This window comes from Telopea speciosissima, chromosome 4 (assembly GCF_018873765.1).
Source record: "Telopea speciosissima isolate NSW1024214 ecotype Mountain lineage chromosome 4, Tspe_v1, whole genome shotgun sequence".
NCBI classification, from domain to species: Eukaryota; Viridiplantae; Streptophyta; class Magnoliopsida; order Proteales; family Proteaceae; genus Telopea; species Telopea speciosissima.
Window position 1 is genome coordinate 71,880,449 of NC_057919.1, and position 19,603 is coordinate 71,900,051.

General features: G+C 43.4%; 1 protein-coding gene across 1 annotated transcript in view; it reads left to right on the forward strand.

The window, feature by feature from the left end:
- Window positions 1-7,425: 7,425 nt before the first annotated feature.
- LOC122658344 (DEAD-box ATP-dependent RNA helicase 3, chloroplastic-like) overlaps window positions 7,426-19,603 on the forward strand; it is a 70,780-nt gene continuing 58,602 nt past the window's right edge. The window contains exon 1 of the mRNA XM_043853261.1: window positions 7,426-7,962. Coding sequence (XP_043709196.1) covers window positions 7,513-7,962 — 450 coding nt within the window. The 5' untranslated portion in view covers window positions 7,426-7,512. The remainder of the gene's footprint in view (window positions 7,963-19,603) is intronic.

Below are 19,603 nucleotides of genomic sequence, written 5' to 3' on the forward strand. Positions count from 1 at the left end.
ATTAAAAACCATTAAACTTAAACCCATTCATTGGGTGGTAACACTATTGGCATCAACCCTGTTTAATACAGTCATCCATAAGAAGTACAATTCTTAAACATCTATAATAAAATGTTTAAATATGCATATCATAAACCTTAGCTAAACTTCTAAGAATAGCAAGGTTCCCTTCAATCCAAGTGATCCTGCTCGATCACGATTCTCTTTCCTTTGTCTTTGGCTCCTTTCTCTGTAAAAATATTTATGATAATGGAATGAGCTTGACAACCCAGTAAACAAGATAAACAATCATTCATAATTAAACATACTATTTATTTTAATCAAAACTAGGGTAACATGCATCTTTCATTATTTTCACCTTTCTTTATATCGTTCACACGATACTTGTTTAACATTCTTAATCTTAATCTCTATTCCTCATTGGAAATAGTTTCCTTTCTTATCGGACCATGTCTTGGCTAAAGCCTCAACGCCTCTCTAAGTTTTTTGTGTCGGGTCATGTCTTGGCCTTAGCCTCAATGCCTCTCAAAACACCATTAATTACCATTCCGAGTCATCCATTTACTTAGGCTACATTTTACATTATTTCTTAAACATTTGACTTCCATTATGTATATATGTACCTTTCCCTTAATCACTCTTAGCCCTATTTTGAACATGTGAGTAATACATAGGAGTATAACATAATTGCGAGGCACAACATAAACATAAATATTCAATTCACATGCAACGTTCATAAACCATCATCATGCATCTATCTCAATCATATTCTCGATTGTACATATAATACTAATTATCATTTTTCTCTATAATCAAATAAAACTTTCACTTCCATTCTAACATACATATCTTCATATACTATGCATACAAAAATTTATAAGTTGCATAATCACACTCATTCATTTGTTTATTTGATCATTCAAAAATACATTTATTTTATAACCATAAATTTTAATATGATCATGTATCATTACTTACCTTCCAACGCTTCCCAATATTTTCAACTTAGATCCAATCTTTGAATGGCCCTAAGGGTCATCAAATTAATCCATTTTTATGTTATTCCTGGTGTCCAAGGACTAGCCAAAATATAGAACAAAGTTGTATAAATATTTTTTGAAAAATCACATTTTCAATATTTAGGACCATTCTGTCCAGGGAAAAATATAGCATGAAATCCGAAATTGAAGAAAATTCATGAAAACTCATTCCAACATTGGGGATTTCACCTAAGTTCCCAAGCATGCTTTCCATCATTAATACCCATCAAATTAAGCTTCCAAATTCACTTAGAAAGCTCTAACTTATTATAATTTGATCAATTAATGAATCAAAATGAGATACCTTCTTCTCAAATGGAAGACCCCCAAATTTGCATGGTTTTTCACTTGATCCATTTTTCAAATCAAGAGATTCCTTCAAATCAACATAAATATAACTTCCTTACAACCTAAACAAAGGTTTAAACAATCAATTTTCTAGATCTATACTTTTAATTCAAAGATTAAAACTAAAATCAAGTTTATTTACCTTTAGATTTCAAGTAGGAGATTGCTCCTTCAAATCAAAGCTTAAATCCTTCAATTACATCCCTAAACTTGTTTCAATCATTTTCAATTTCACCACAAAAACCTTCAAATCTTTAATCCAAAGTAAAATCCACTTCTTCTCTACTTTTCTCTCTTTCTCTTCTTTAGCTAAGTGAAGAGAACTAAAAAATGTGAATTTTCTTCTCTATAAGGATTATATATAATCCATGACACTTTGGTAAATATCAAGTCTCCATTTAGAAATACCCCAAAAAATCATGTCAAAAACCTATGCCCTAATCCTAACATCCAATAGTGCTCAAAGATAAAAATATCTAGCTAAAGTCTTTTAATTAAATACCCTTAGTTTCATTGTTAGGTTAAAAGTAACTCAACACCAAATTTACTTAAATTAACTCAAGCTAAATTCACTTAAATTAACTCAAATCAAATTCACTTAAATTAATTCAAGCCAAATTCACGTAAATTAACTCAAACCAATTGCACTTAAATTAACTCAAGTCAAATTCACTTAAATTAACTCAAGGTAAATTCACTTAAATTAACTCAAGCTAAATTCACTTAAATTAACTCAAGTCAAATTCACTTAAATTAACTCAAATTCATAAATGAAATTAGCTCAAACCAAATGAACCTAAATGAACTCAAATTCACAAATGAGCCCAAAATCAAACACATTACATACTAGGCCCATAAATAAAATAAAAACCATGGGCTTTAAAAGAAAATCTCATAGGGCCCATACCTAACCATTAATCAATAATAAGCCCATGAACCATTTTAACACAAGTAAAAATCATAATTACAAGAGAATTCTTATCAAAATCAAGCAATATCATATAATAGAATTGATCTCCTTCCATCCAGTCCAGTCACTTTATAAAATAAACAATAAACTAATGTTAAGAGAGTACTTGGGTCGGGGTATTGCAGGGTCGCCAGCAAAATTAGGATGTGCGAGGCTCGTAAGGTAAAATTGGATATCAAGCCAGCATGGCCAGTCTATAGTGGCAGTCCAATGAACACAGCCAATCGACTCGGATTACGAATGATAGGAATTTGGCTTTAATAATTGGAGAAGATTTGTACCTAATGGTCGGCATTTGAATTAGGCTCGATTTAGAGGCGGGTTTCACAAAAATACCCAATATGTAATATAATAGTAAATAAATATAGTTAAATGAAATACAAGGTCGGGCTGAGCCCGAGGCTTCAACCCTGGCCCCGACTCAGGGCTTGAAAAATCCAACCTAGCCCACCCTCAGGGTTGAAAAATCCATCCCAGGCCCTATTCAGGCTCAGGGCGGCCAAACTTACACCCCTAATTCCACCCTTGTGGGTAGAGCATTTTTGTTACAGTTTGGCCTAACTCTAACCTGAACCAAACCAGAACCCTGATTGTATTTTCGGAACCCGAGGTCATAACCGCCAATAACTTATGGTGTATTGACTAGATAGTTGTTCGAGAAGAAGGAACCCTAGAAACGAAGTTTCAATTGTTGGCAAAAAGACGAATACCTCCCCCATGTGACTGCAAGGTCCATCATCAGATGTACCAATCATGGTAGGTAATCCCTTTTTGGTTAACCCTAGCTGTGTATTGAGCATATTTAGCTTGGAAATTATGTTGATGGAGTTAGGGTGCGAAGACATCAATAACCGGGGGTGATCCGACAGTAATTCAACAAGAAACACACTCTGGTCAATGTGGATCAATCAATCCCATCGACCAGTGCTGTTGTGCTGTGTAAATTGAGTTCTGAGAGTGTGGGGCCCGGTGTCGCGAGTCGGGGATCTCATTGTCGTGTCTCAATTACCTAGTAGGATCACTTCCCAGACAATGTAGGTAAGCGGGACCTGCGAATCGACCTGTGTACATGAAATCGGTTTAATAATCAATTTTTGACAAACAAGCCCCCAACCAACCAGACCCTAAGGCATTTTCTATATAACCAAAGCTAAGCTCTTAAGCCTATTCTACTGTTCAAATCGTTGGAAGGAAAGAAGGAAAAGAAGAGGAGAAGAGCGAAGAGGGAAAGACGAAGAAGTAGAAGAAGGATAAGAGGCCTAGACTTCTAATTAGGTAAGAGACCTCATGTCCCTTTGTTTCTTATTCAATTTTGTATAATTCCATAGGTCTCATGCTGAATCTGATTTTTCATCTATTGATTAGCTTGGGTGTGTGGGATCAAACTTGAAATCCATTCTCTTGCTTCCAATTTCAAGGTAAACATCCAACTTAGTCAATTTTCCCATCTTCTAATTCTTCTTAGGCATAAAATTAATTTTATTTTCAGATTTAAAAGTTGGAAATTGTTATCTACCAAGCTTGTTTATAAATTAGTTAAGAACTTATGATTTAGAACCCAATCACTCCATGCATGTCTAATCCAAAACCATTAGTTTACACCTAAACCTATTTTGACTTAAATTCTAGCCGAACCTCATCCTGCATGTAAGAATCAAGCATTTAGAAATAAATTTCAACCATGTATGACTGATTTGATAAACTTAAACCGAAACCCACCATGCATGGATGATCCCATCTCTAATTCGCAAAATTCCCATCATTCTTGACTCAATTCTGATGCTAATCACTTAATTGGGATGGTTAAACATCATCCTTAGGATCAATTGAGTGAATCCAGGCTTAAACCCCCCCCCCCAAAACCCCTGTTTTCCCCTTTGATTTTACTGCTGCAAAATCTTTGGTCGATCAGGATCGACCACTCACACCGACCAAAGTTGCTGTCAAGCCATTTTTTGTTTTAAAACCTAAACTAACCTAACCCTATGAGCATCCTAGGGCCCTACCTTCACTTAAACACAATTTAACTCATATGTATGACTTGTCAACCGTAGAATATAACCGATCGATCGGTGAGACTTATCGGCAACCACTACGAGAACCAATTCGATTACGCGATCGTATATATAGAAAGATGAGTGGGGATAAGCATTGATATTCTTTTAGAGTGTTTGTTTAATTTCTTATTGTGTGCTATTCATGCATGAATGATTTCTTTTATACATGTTGTTAGAATTCAATTTGTTAAATTATATTTCATTCTTGTTGCTATATATGTTGTATGAAATTGAAAATTGGTACAGTTGGGATGTTGTGGTGTTGGTATGCATGCCAAAACAATACTAGATTAGATGCCGTAGCTGGCTTGGAAATGAGGTGTGTGGTGGCCCGTAGTATGGGATGCGGTTGGCACCACTCAACTCATACTATTTCATATAGAGAGCATTTGGTTAGGATTGGACACTCCCGTATGCTACAACCCTTACCAATAGGGGTTTAGGTGTTGGGTAGTCATAGCTCTTTACTGGCTGAGGAGTTGTCATCTACCCAGGGTAGAGTTGACTATAACTATGGGGGTCTGCCAATGGGTGTATGCGATGCCATGACCTGAGCGGGCTCTAGGGTAACATCTAAGGTATCAACATGGTGAGGACGAGAAGAAGTGGTGTTTGTTCCCTGAGTTGTTGTTGTAGCATAAACCTAGGGAATTAGTCATTGATGTTATGTGGTTAAGAGATTAAAATTGAACTAGTGCATTTAGGATCATATGCTTTGCAACTGCTTGTGTGGTTTATCTTCATTCATTGGGCTCAGTGGAGCTTATGCCCGTGGAATTTCTCTTTTTAGATGATCATGCAGATGGATGTTTTGCTACTGGGGAGGATTGTTACGAGCCGGGAGCTGAAGGTGAAGGTGTCCATGCTGATATGGACCCCGATGGACATGGTCCCGATTGTGCATGTGATTACTGTAGTCTTTTTCTGAGAGATATGATGGGTTGAAAACTCTTTTCTTTTTTATGTTTTTACAACATTTTTTTGGTGGATAAGGTTCCACTGTAAATATTAGTTAGGTTTGCAAGCTGCCCTTTTGCCCAGTTGTGGTGTAATACAGGCTATGAGAACAAGAGAAAACAATGTAGATATAACTTATCTTATGAATTTTATCTTTTCGTGCACTCTGATCAATGTAATATCTTTATCTTTGATAATGGTGTGTGTTTGTGAGATGTAATTACTACATTTGGATCTTGGATGTATTTGGATACTTCGGGTGTCCGGGTCACTTTACCGGATCCTTCTAGGGCTCGTGTTCTAGGTGACGGTTTTCCTGGGGAGTCCCAAGTGTGTTCCATGTGAGCTTAAGATTCCAATCTCAAAGTATCTTGGTTTTTACAACCGAATTTTGTCTTGGTTAGTGCCCTTTCCCCAACCTCCAAGCGGGTTAAAACAAAGGATTAACCTCACTAGAATTGCAATCCGCCCTGGCCCTTGGCCCCTGCCCCCCCCCCCCCCCCTTAGTTCGCCTCAAAACCAAAGGGAATAGTGGAATAGAGAAAGTTATGGGGGCCTTCGTCATGTTCGTGGCTATGTGCGTATCATCTACGGGTTTTACGTGACCGTCATCTAATGGTGACCGTGGCTCCTGCACCTAGGGGTGTCAATGCCAGGCCCGCACCGGCAGACCTGACCCCACCCGACCGCATAAAGACCGAACCGAACTGACCCGATTAATAAACGTGTTGGGCTTTAGCCCGACCCATTTATAAATGGTCGGTCCCGGTGCTGGAGGTGACACCGTCGGGTGCCCCGACCGGCCCACCCATTTAAAACCCCGACCAAGCCCGACCTCTTTGCCCCGTTTAAGCCCGACCCTCTAAGGCCGATGTATATTACCTATTCTACCCCCAAGCCCAAGGCACGACCATGTCTAAAGTCTAAACGGCCAAAAGGCCCAACTAACTAAGTAACCATTAACCATTTAACCCTAATTAACCTTCCAAATTCCACCTTTTTATTGCTTTTTTCTATTCAGTCTCGGCTGTCTTGCAAAGTCAAGATTTAAGTCTCTGTGTCTCACACGGCAACCCTACTTAACCTTTCAAATTCCAGCTTATTTTTTTTCTTTTTCTATTCAGTATTTCAGTCTCTTAAAGTCAAGTTTCAGTCTCTGAGTCTCACACAGCAAAGGGAGAGAAGAAGAAGAAGAAAGAAGGGAGAGAAGAAGAAGAAGAAGAAGAAGAAGAAGAAGAAGAAGAAGAAAGAAGTGAAAGGTACCATAATAATGAATCTATTATTTTTTTATGAAGAATCTATTATTTTATAAGCAATGGGCAAAGGACCATGGTTTGAAATTGAAAAATTCTACCCACACCGTTTAGTGTCCATTTAGTGCCCGTTTAGAGTTAAATAGGCCATTAGCCCGACCGAGGCCCGTTTAAGACCCGTTTCCCTTGAATAAGGTTGCCTCGATTAAAGATCGAACACCGACCGACCGAAATTAAACAGTACCATGTTCGTCCAATGCAAGTCCGAACACCTAAACGATCGGACACGATGCAGCCTATAAAATTGGTGAGGCCCGTCTAGGCCCGACCGAGACTGATCGAACCCGGCCGGTTGACACCCCTACCTGCACCTAGACACTTGAGCACGTGAAAGTACCACCCTACCCCCAAAAAAAAAAAAAAATCTCAACCCAACTCATTCCCGTGCATGTACGGGAATATTATGCATGCGTGCCGAATCGTTGGGAAACTCGAGTTCGGGAACCCTCCCCTCTACTACTGAGAATTTTTATCCTCTCAATTTGCCTGATATATATACCATATGCCAAACCTAGGTGGATGTTCATTAGGCCATACGTTAGGAGCCGGCCTTATCGAAGTCCTCTGCCCTGACGAGCATCGACGCTACTGGAAATCTCCGCTGTCGTAACTAGTACCGGCGCCGCCCTTGTCACTTGCTTGCTGTCAACCCGCCTAGTTCCCTGTTATATTTATCCACTCGACAGCCGTTTCAATTCCAAATAACTATACGAGGGAACACGGGAGAGGAGAACCGCGAACCCTGAAAACAGTGGTTCAAGTGATCGACACCATCGTCTCGTCCAGATTCCGTTGGAGCTTTGGGAACACATTTCGCCAATACAACCATGACTTCTACCATAGGTGTGTCGTCCATTTACCAGACGCTGTCATTTGAACTTTGCAGAAAAAAATCATCTGTTCTTTCTCTACCTGTGTCTGAGAAGCTTCACTGTTTTGGAGGCTTAAAGTCCTCCAACAAGAGCTTCGAAGCTGCTGCTTCTTGTTCTCTGAGAAGCCTAAGGGATTCAAGGCCTGTTCCTCAGTTCATTCCTTATGCAATTGCCACCCCGAACTCGGTCTCGAGTGGACATGCTTTTAAAAGTTTTGGCGGATTCTCTCAATCCCAGAAGACTCTGGAAGTGAAAGATGAGAACGACGACTACCCACCCGAAACACGTCGGGTTGGGGGCGAGCAAGGAGGAGAAGACGAACTTTCCGTCGCCAATTTGGGTCTACCAGCGCAGCTGGTCGAGTCCCTTGAGAAACGAGGGATTACACATCTCTTTCCCATCCAAGTAAGACTGTTCAGCGAACTTTCCTTCCTTTTTCCTACCCTCTTTTTCAATCTTTCAGGTTTTATCTATCGCTCCACGATATAATTTTTGAATACTTTCGGTAGAGACCGCAAGTTAGTGCCATGACCAGTTGACTACATACCCACCGTCACTATGTACAGTCTTAGAGAAGTGAATATACAACTCTGAAGGGACAATGTACAGTTGACCTAATTGTTCTATTTTCCAATTAAATTAGAAACCAATCGTTAGTAAACCGTAGTCTTACATACAATTCTGAATTCTCTTCAGACTATTGCTGTGTTTAACTTGTGGAGAGTTCTTGCTTGGGTGCCTAGGAGCTGACTTGGGAATGGCTAATTCCGCTGGCTGTTTTGGAATGATATTTCTTCTTCTTCTTATCGTTGTTGGCCATCGTTGTTTTTATTATCACATTATTCGTAACTGTTATGATTGTTGTTGTTGCTGTTAGGAACAAGTTTTTATTGTCAGGTATGAGTTCACATGACAATGCAGCTGGCAATCAAACTTTGTGGGCATATTGTCCATATCAACCACTAGTTATTATTGTTCATATTTCATCTGAATCATAAAAACAATAAAAGGTTTTCTAATTATCGACTAAATTTTTTTTAAAAAAATTTCTCAGCCTTAATATTAGAGTTGTGAACCTTGGAAGGTATAGGAGTACCCTTAATTAAGAGTAGGGCTGGCGTTTTTTATCACTAGAGCATAAATTGGACCTTAATATCTTTCGTAATTATGGTTTGAAAATTGATTGAGGATAGTCAATTTTTTTTGGATTCATTTGAACAACTTAAAATACATTACTAGAGTGAAATACATGGTGAGTCAGACAAATGGATATGGGCCACTAAATTCGATGGATGGCCAATCCGGAGGATGCTCTATCTATCCAGTTATTGCACAAGCCAATGAGCCATCTACATGCATAAATGGCAATAGGACAAAGAACCTATCTTTGTATGCCAAATTAGGTTTTATTGTTGTTAATATTAAGATTATTGTTATTGTTGTAGGTATTAATATTATTTTGAGTAACTACATGGTGGGGGGTAGGTTGGATGAACTCTAGATTCATAATTACACCCTCCTAATAGGATCTTAAGAAATCCCTAAACCAGAAATTAGGTCAACTAATAAAGTCAAAATCAACCTTTGTAGATGGGGCTCAGATTCTGGTCAAAGATGGGATGATGTTAGGATAATAAAACCCCAAAGTACTGCAATGATTCAATGGTGAGATTGAGCACAACTACCCATACAGTAAAATCTGAACTTGAAAAACCAGAATTTAGGAGATTTTCAGTCACCATAAAACAGAGGCTCTGATCAGCCTTAAAGCTTGGTCCAAATCCTCTTGGGTGGCCCTTAGATGCCCCAAAACATGGGAGAAATCTGATGGTCAGATTCTCCAATACAGTCAGTCCGCAAAAGTGGCCCAAAAAAGGGCTGCCACTAGGTTTATCTTGGTGATTTCTTGCTGTGAGTTTGACTCCAGCAGTAACAACACAATATTCAAAGGAGATGAAAGTCCCTCTCTATCTCAGGTTAAATCGAATTTCAGCTAGCACACAAACAATAGATGATAACAATACTTACTTGAGAAGGAAAACAGAACATAGAAAGGAAGGATATGACCTTTGGCTTCCCACCAGCCACAGATCAGAATCTCATAATCCCACGGTTTTCGCACCCTTAACTGAGTCTCACAGCAGCTCCATTGAAGCAAAACAATTCTTTCTTTGCATAAAAAAATGCGGGGGAGCTCTTGGCTCATGCAACTTATAACTAGAGTGGAGTAATCCACCAAGAAACTGAAAAGCAAAGTCATAACCAACTAGGAAACTGAAAAGACAAGTCAACAAGGAACTCTAATGTGGGGGGGAGTTCTGATGTGTCTGTTTTTTGGGTGAATAAATAATTCATTACCAAAGAGAAGAGGAATACAACAGCCCCCTAAAGAGGGGGAAAGAGAGAACAAATACAAAAATACACAAACTAGACCAAACCCTCAGGGAGAAGAGTGGGGAGAGGCCTGAAGAGAGGAGGAAGGGAGACCCCAATAGACAACAATGTTCCTTGGAGAGTCAATAAAAGAAGATGGAACAACGGAAAGCTTGGCTTTAATGTAAAGGATATGGAATCCCAAATCTGACTAAGAGGCCGAGAGTTGGAGTTCCATTTCCTGATATTATGCTCCATCCAAATTTGATTGATGGCAGCATAGAAGGCCAGCTTCCCCATAATATCACAAATAGAAGATCCAACAAAAGACATATCCTGATATCCACCCAAATCCATTCCCTGTTGATAGGAAGAATTGTACGACTCCTTGGCCAACATTTATCTAGGATCCCTTTCCAAACAGAAGAGGAGAGGGGGCAAGCAAAAAAGAGATAGTCAATATTTTCCATAGCATTCCAACAGAGGCAGCACAAGGGGAGACAGCAATCTGACCATGAATGAGAGAGGATTGTGTTGGGAGGCAGTTGAAGAGAGCCCGCCACACAGTGAAGCAATGATGTGGGATGTGGAATTTGAATCGGACAAGTTTGTGCCAAGGGGCAATTGAACCAGACAAGTTCTGATGTGTCTTAACTGCCAATATAATGGATAAAAAAAAGAACTAAAAGCAATTAAAATAGCTAGCACATGTATGGATTGGACAACCCAAGCCTGGAGAAATAATAAAAGCCACTAAGGCCTGTTTGCCTTTATGCTTCTAACGGGCGTATGTTATGAACTCCCCTGCATCACTACTTGGTGAACCAGAGATGGAACTGCAGGCTATGCTGTCCCGTAGCATGTTGTTTTAGATTTGGCAAGTCATTGCCTTAGGGTTAGCTGACCTTACCATCCACATGAATGAGATGCTCAATCTGGATTATATAGGGCTGTTTCATCTAGTGGGAAACGCTAAATGGCCTTCCCTGAGAAGTCCAATCTCCAGCCCGTATCATTGTTGAATTCAGTTGAGAATAAGATGATTAGAGAATGATTTGGTTTGTCTAATATGACAAAGGCCTTTCTTATTTATAATGTTGATACGGACTACAAAGGAAATAAATATGGTATGTAGGACAACTCCATACATGACAGGGAGTACTAGACTATAACGTGGTATCCTTATCCTATGATGTGGCATTCCTATCCTTAAACACTCCCCCTTAAGTTGGTGCATAGATATCTCTCATACCCAACTTGCATACAATAAGATGGAATGCCTTGAGAAAACATCAAATCTGAGAGTTGCGTAGGGTACAACTGGAGGAAAATTTGTTTGATGAGCTCGCTGGACCCCCCTCCTCCCCTGTCCACCTCCACCGCCACCATCTCTACCCCCCACGGCTCCTACCCCATTTCCTCCACCCCTACCACCAACCTCTCTGCAACCTCCACCTCTTCTCCCTCTTCGGTCTCCAACCCCCCTCCCATCGGAACCACCTCCATCCCCACCCCAGCCATCATCCATACTACAACCTCCACCACCTCCAATTTAGGCCACAATCCACCCTCTTGCTTGGCCTTCGGTTGCTTCCCTTCCACCCTCTTCCTCGAGCTCTGGTCTTCCCCTTCATTACATAAAACCTACTTCTGGAGAAGGTGATTCCTTCGCTCTCTGCCCCTCCTCCTCTCTCTCCCCTGAAATTGCCAAGTGGCATTCTTGCCTCTTAGGACATTTCCTTGGTTCGCGACCCTCTTTCAACACTGTCAAGGCCTCTCTAACCAAACAATGGAGAGCCTAGGGTTCTCTAGACATCTTCCTGCTCGACAGCGGAATCTTCGTGGTTAAGTTCTTCGCCACTTCTGCCATGGCTAGAGCCCTCGAGGGTGCCCCATGGCTGGTTGGACCCCAACCCATTTTCCTTTGCCGGTGGGACCGTTACTCTCTGATCCACAAGGTCGACTTCAACTCACTTCCCTTGTGGGTTACCCTGCCTGGTCTCCCTTTTCAGTTTTTGAGCCAAGACAACCTTAGCAGAATAGGCTCTGTTTTGGGCTCACCACTCTACTCCGACGCACGCACCCGCAAGATGGATAGACTTTCTTACGCAAGGATCTGGATCGACTTCTCCGTTGATAGCCCTCTGCCTTCCTCTGTCACCATCGTCGAAGAAGATGGCTTCAGCTTCGTGCAACCTGTTAAATTCGAATGGCTTCCCCCTCACTGCTTATACTGCAAAGTCTTCGGACACCACTCCAAAGACTGCTCCAGTAAAGCCCCTGCTATCGCTGCTACAGGTTCCCACACCACTTCACTCCTTGACGCCACCGCTGCAACTTCGGCAGATAGCATCGATGCTGCTCATGAAGACCCCGCTACTCTCGCTGCACTCCCTGCTGCTTCTCTCGACGCAACCCCTGCTGCTTCTCTCGTTGCCCCTCGACTTCCTTTGGCCACAAAGGTTGCTTTGCAGTTCCATGGACGATCAACTTCTCGTTGCCGCCGCAACAACCATCACTGCAACCGCCGTGACTCGACGCTGCAACTTCCTCCCTCGTCTGTGCCACCGTTGGCCCACACAAGAGTCGCCGCTTCTATCCCTGTTGCCCTGCCCTCTGAGACTTCGCTTCCTGCGCTTCCTTCCTTGCCTGAATTGACTCCTGGCAGGTCTGCTATCGCCCCTGGGATTGAGAAAGAGCACCCCTCTTGCCATTTGCTTGAAAACGCACCTGCGACTGGCCCTGCTACCCTTCTCGACTGCTGCTTCGGTTAACCTGCAAATGACAAGGCCGCTGAGAACCTGTTGCCTGTGATCCCTGATTTGACGCTGTTGTCGCCTCTCCTATCGCGATCTGTGGATTCGACTGAGCTTGGTTTCCCCATCGAAGCACCTTCCTTTTTGGTTTTGGCGAACTGCGATCCTGTTTTGGTTTCCGCGAGCGCCTCTAACCGAGAACTTTGCCTTTCCCGTGAAAAGCTTCTAGATCCTGAGCAAAGGTATAACCCCCCCTCTTTGTCGTTATTTAAGCCCCCTCCCCCTTCTCCACCTGCTATTACAAATTTACCCCTCTCCTTCCTAACCCCCACCCCTCCACGTGGCTCCCCACACGGCCACACGTGCCCTCTTATCCCCCCTAATTGGACCCTCCACAACCCACCCCCTTCTAAACCAGTCTTCACGGCCCACATCCACCCCTCAGCCCATTACCTTGGCAAACCCCCTTTTTAACCCATCTCCTTGGCCCTTTTCCACCTCTCTGTCCATTCCCTTGGCCCACCTGATCCCTTCCACCCAGCCCAAATCCTTCTTTACCTATGACCTACCCATCTTTCAACCCCTAGCCCATCTCTACCAAAAATGCTACCCCAACCCTCTCCCCTTTCCCTTTTCCTCCTACTCGACCCTCTCCCGTTCCACCTCAGAACCCCTCTTTTCTCCTTTTGAGCCCCCTCACCCCCTTGCGTCGCCTCCTGTGTCCCCCCTCCCCCACCCAGGTGGCCTTATCCGCTAGATTCCACCCCTTCCTTCCTGGGGTGGCGCTGCCCCTACCCTCTCGTGGGCCTTTAGTTCCCAGCCCGGCGGTCGCCTATGCTTGTAGGAGACACAAGAGCTCCCCTCCTAGGTTTGTGCTGCCCCCCTTGACTTAGTTCCCATGCTGTCTGGCTTTATCTGGAATGTCCGTGGCCTCAATTCCTTGGCCAAGCACCTCGAGCTCCGTTCCTTCATCAAATCCTCCAACTCCTCCTTCTGTGTTCTTCTTGAGACTCGTGTTCTCCAGGAAAACGCAGCCCGCATTGCTGCTTCTGTTGCTCCCTCCCGGTCCTTCCTCTCCAATTACATCCACTCGCCCTCTGGTCGGATCTGGGTTCTTTGGGATCCCTCCAAACTCTATATCTCTTCTACCCACTCTTCGTCCCAATTTATCCATCTTAGCCTTTCTTGTCACAGCTCCCCCTCTCCCTTCTTTCTTACTGTGGTGTATGCTCTCAATCAAGCCATTGATCGTATTCCCCTTTGGGCCGACCTCTCCCTCCTTAAGCCCAGTTTGGATTCTCTTCCTTGGGGAATCGGAGGGGATTTTAATGTTGTCCGCTCTCACCACGTGAAGGTGGGTGGCAGGCCCAACGACCTCATGTCAGTCAATTCATTCAATGACTGCATTGATGATCTAGGTCTAGATGATCTCCAGTGGTCAGGTTCCCCCTTTACTTGGCACAATCGTCGAGTGGGACCTGATCGCATCGCCTGTAAGCTTGACCGTTTTCTCGCCAATGAAGTGTGGCTTTCCTCTCTCCCCCATTCCCATGCCTCCTTTCTTGTCCAAGACCTTTCTGATCATTGCCCTTGTCTCATTTCCCTCCAGCCTTACTCCTCCTTTGGCCCCAAACCCTTCAAGTTCTTCGATATGTGGACCTCCCCTCCCCTCTACCACTCCACCATCAAGAAAGCCTGGCGCCTCCCGGTTTCTTCTCCTTCCCTCCCTCTGGTCGCCCTAGCTCGCAAACTCCGCAATACCAAGGCTGCTCTCCGAAGGTGGAACCTCTCCACCTTTGGCAATATCCCCTCCAGGCTGTCTTCCTGCCGTTCTGATCTCTCTCAAGTCCAATTCAAGCTCCAATCTGACCCTCTTAACTTGACGTTTGTTGCTGATGAGAAGCGCCTCGCCGATGAGCTTTCCTCCCTTTCCCTCCCCGAGGAAAGCTTCCTCCGCCAGAAATCCCGTTTCAAATGGTTAGCGCTGGGTGACTCGAACTCTGCCTATTTCCACCGCTCCCTTAAAGCTAGGCATAACTCGAATTTAATCACCCTCCTTCTTGCTGCTGACGGGTCCTCTCTCTCCTCTCCCTCTGAGTTCAAAGAGGCTGCCTCCTCTTTCTTCTCCACCCTCTTCAGTCCCTCTCTCCCCCCCTTCCCCTATCCCCCTGCTCTCATTGATAAGTTCATCACCCCCTCCCTCTTCCAATCTCTCATCGCCATCCTCTCTGATGACGAAATTTCCCAGGCTATCCTCTCCCATAAGTCCAACAAGGCTCTGGGCCCTGATGGCTTCACTTTGGGTTTCTTCCTCAGTTGTTGGGACTCTGTTAGAGGAGAGATCATAAAAGCCATCCGCAGTTTCTTTTTCAAGCCTGGTCAGTTAGCTCAGATCAATCAAACCTTCATCTGCCTTATCCCTAAAAAGGATGGGGCCACTTCCTTGACTGACTTTCGGCCCATCTCCCTCTGTAATCTCATCTACAAGTTCATTGCCAAAATTCTTGCCAACCGGATCAAGGCGGTCATCCCCTCCCTTGTCAGTCCCAAGTCCCAACCAGTCGGCCTTCATCTCCGGCCGAAGCATTGCGGACAATATCATCCTTTGCTCTGAGATCGTTAGAGGCTTCTACCGCAAATCGCATTCCGCGGCTGCCCTCTTAAAAATTGATCTCCACAAAGCCTTTGATTCCATCCGTTGAGACTTCATCTGTGATGTGCTCTCCCTCATGGGATTCCCTTCAGTTTTCATTCGATGGATTTTTGCCTGTATCTCCACCCCTTCCTTTTCAGTCTTGGTCAATGGATCCACCACTGGTTTTTCCGCTCCAAAATTGGAATTCGCCAAGTTTGCCCCCTCTCCCCCTTCCTCTTCTCTCTTGCCCTGGAAGTCCTATCCAGGAGCCTCCAAACCAAAACCGATCTCCACCTCATCTCCCCTCTTCCTAAATGCAAGCAAATCAATCTTTCTCATCTGGCCTTTGCTGATGACTTGATGATCTTCTCTAAGGCATCCCACTCCTCCATCTCTGCCATTATGGGTTCCCTTCATCTCTTTGAGTCTCTCTCCGGACTCCGTGTCAACCTCCTTAAATCCAAAATTTTTCTTTCCATTGAGCGCATCTTCTACTCCTTCCTTTGGAAGGCAACGATACCCCAGTTTCTCCACCCTCTCAGTTGGAAGTCCATCTGCCTCCCTAAATCTGAGGGTGGCCTAGGGATCCGCCGTATCCGTGACTCCAACACGGCGGGCATTCTTAAACTCATCTGGAGAATCTCTTCTCGCCAAGATTCTATCTGGGTTTCTTGGGTCCACTCTCATCTTCTTAAATCTGACTCCATTTGGACTGTCCTCATCCATGCCAACTCTTCTTGGATTTGGCGCAAAATCCTCACCCTCTGCCCTTTAGCCCTTCGTGTTATCTCCTCTTCCATTTTTGACGGTTCCTCCACTTCTCTCTGGCTGGACCCTTGGCACCCCTTAGGAATCCTCTTCAATTTGCTGGGCCCCAGGGCCATCTTTTATTCGGGCCTCCCCAAGGCCGCCACTGTCTCCTCCCTCATTTACTCAGGCTCTTGGACTCCTCACCCTTCCCTCAACCCTGTCATCACCTCTCAGATCTGGGCTACCCTCCCCTCGTTACCTCAGAACCCCCTCGCCCGCGCGGATAAGGTCACCTGGCTCCCCTCCCCCTCAGGCACCTTCTCTTCCTCCTCTGCTTGGAACCTTTCCAGGGTCCCCTGCCCCTCTGTCCCCTGGCACAAGTTAGTCTGGTTTAAAGGCCACATTCTCCGCCATAGCCTTACTGTTTGGAGAGCCCTTAGACTTTGCCTGCCCACCTAAGCCTTCCTGATTCACCGCATTATCCCAGTCCCTCCCTCTTGCAACCTTTGTTGGATTGGCCGTGAAGATATCCCCCATCTCTTCTTTGACTGCACCTTCACCTCCTCCATTTGGCATAAGGCTTTATCCTCCATCTGGCCGCGTAATAGAAGGATCAGAAGCTTTGATCGCGAATGGCAATGGTTGCTCAACTCCTTTCCTGGGAACTCCTTTTGTGACAGCATCGGGAAGCTTGTCTTTAGCGCCGCTATTCATCATATTTGGATGGAGTGGAACCTCAGGTGATGGACTTCCAACGCTAGATCGTTTGATGTGATTTGGAAAGCCATCTCCTTCAATGTGTCCACCAAGCTCAGTAGTATCAGTCAGAGACCCTGCCTGGACAGCCATAGAAATAGGCACATTTTGACTTTTTGGGGCCTTGATTCGGCCCTCCTCCTCTGCGTAGGCTGGTCGATCGTCCCCACTCCTTTCTTCTCCTTCTTCTCCTTCTTGTAATTATTTTCTTTGGTTTGCTCTCCCCTGCCCCCTTTTGGGGTTCGGTAATATATTCATTTACCAAAAAAAAAAGAAAGATGGAATGCCTTACAATTTAAACCAATTGTAAACACATTAGCTAACTGATTTTCAGAATTGATAAATGGAATACAAATTGAGCCTTGGCCTAGCTTCTCTTTGATGAAGGTTCTATTAATCTCAACATGCTTGGCCCTGTCAAGCTGAACTGGGTTATGAGCTATGCTGATTGCTACCTTGTTGTCATAGTAGAGTCTCATAGGTTCTTCATATATCACCCCCAGATCATCAAGTAATATTTTATGCCATATAAGCTCACAAACACCTTGGGCCATTGCTCAGTACTCTGCTTCTGCATTGGATCTGGATGCTATTGATTGCTTCTTGCTTCTCCAGGTAACTAGATTACCTCCAAGGAAAAGTACAATATCCGAAAGTAGACCGTTGATTATCTATAGAGCCAGCCTAGTCATGCAGACTCATCACCAAAATAAGCTTGTTTTATTAGGAATAAGTGCAAGGTTGGGTTATATACATGTTGGGCCTTTGATCCCATAGGTTTCCAATGTAATAGGTTACTTTTATAGACCTAAAGTATGGGTAATAGGGTTGCATACGGGATTAGCTGTTTTAATTCCGTAGTTATATTTTTATGTAATTAGTGGTCATGTGACTTGGTTAAGTGGTCATGTGACTATTTAATTGTTTTGTAAGTTGGGCTGGATTAGGATTCTATAAATCCAGCCATAATTTGGGTCTATTTCCTTGGTTATTTCACTTTCCTAGTCAGTTTAGGTTACCGAATGTGTAGGATTGGTTTGGCCTTTCTTTTTTAGTGTAGGAGTTTATTTTTGAGTCTTTTATATAAGTTTGTAAGGGGGGCAATTATTGAATACGAATTTTGATAATGAAAAGGCTTTTTGCTGCTCTCTTCCATTGAACATCGTGTTGTGTTTGATCAAGGCTGGTGAGATTGGTGTTTGATCCAATCGACACCTTGCGGTGGGAAGCCTGGGTGGTTCGTTGAAGGAATCGGTGTTTGATCTGATTGACACCATGTGGTGGGAAACCCAAGGTGGTTTGTTTTGGTTCTCTTTTGAAGCTCTCCATTATTGTTGTACTTGAATTTGACTCTATGGTTGAGGTTGGCGGTAATACTTTTGCTAACAAAATCTATGATTTATTACCCCATCCTTAACCGAATATATAATTGGGTTCCCATTGTTCTCTTGGTATCCCCATATCATAGTTATCAAGGTGGGAAGGCGACCATGACGTTTTAGAGGGTAAAAGAATAAGGCGACATCGCCATGGTGGCAAGGCGCTTGCCTTGGTCGCAAGGCGACGCCTTGATAACTATGCCCCATATGTTTTATTTCCTATTGTTCTCTTGGTTTCCTCATATGATTTAATTCCCATTGTTCTCTTGGTTTCCTCATACGATATCTTGGCCCATTGTTCTCCTGGTTTTACCCTAAAACTGATTCACCTTTTGATAGAAGATCCTGGTTTGGTTCCTAGTTTGGCTATTCAAACCTAGGACTACATTACCTAGCCTGCATCATTGAAGGCTTCCAATTTCCGATTGCCATGGTTTAATTCCCTTTCCACGGGTAGATTTCAAGTATCTTAAAATTTGATATACTGCTTTGAGGTGTGTAGTATGTGGATCATGTAGAAACCGGTCGAGTATGGGAGAGGTATATCAGTTGTCCAACAAGCCTCTGATATCTTTCCCTATCTACCAGATCACCACCCTTACTGCTTAGTTGATGATTGACTTCTATAGGGGAATCCTGCAGGTTTACATTCGAGCAAACCACTCTCACTGAGGAGATCAAGAACATACTTTCGTTGGGAAATAAAGATACCATTATTGGATCTTGCTACCTCTATTCCCTAGAAGTATCTGAGAGGTCCCAAATGCTTGATCTCAAATTCCTTCGACTGAGCTTTCAACTTGGATATTTCTGTGTCATCACTACTTGTTACTACTATATTATCAACATATACAATAAGAGCAACAACCTTTCTGCCATTTTTCTGTATGAACAAGGTATGATTAGCGTGACTTTGGGGTATCCAAACTTTTGCATGGATTTTAGGAACCATCCGAACCAAGCTCGTGGTGCTTCAGGATCTCCATGAAGGAAAGCATATTTAACATCCAGCTGTTGTAGACTCCATCCAAGATTGGCAATGCATGACAATAGCACTCAAACCAAATTCATGTTAGCTACAGGAGCAAATGTATCTTGATAGTTAATACCATAGGTCTGGGTAAAGCCTTTGAAACCAACCTCACTTTCAATATTGGTGTTTGCCTTTTGCATTACGGTGTACACCCATTTACACCCACTGGTCTTTTCCCTGTTAGAAGAGGAACAAGGTCCCAGGTGCCAATTTCCCCTAAAGTTTGCATTTCCTCTACCATAGGTTCCTTCCACTTGGGATTAGAGATATCGTCTTTCCAGCCTTGCAGAATAGACATAGAGGACAGAGAAGAAACAAAGGTACGATAGGTTGGGGACAAAGACTTTTAGGCAACAAAGTTAGC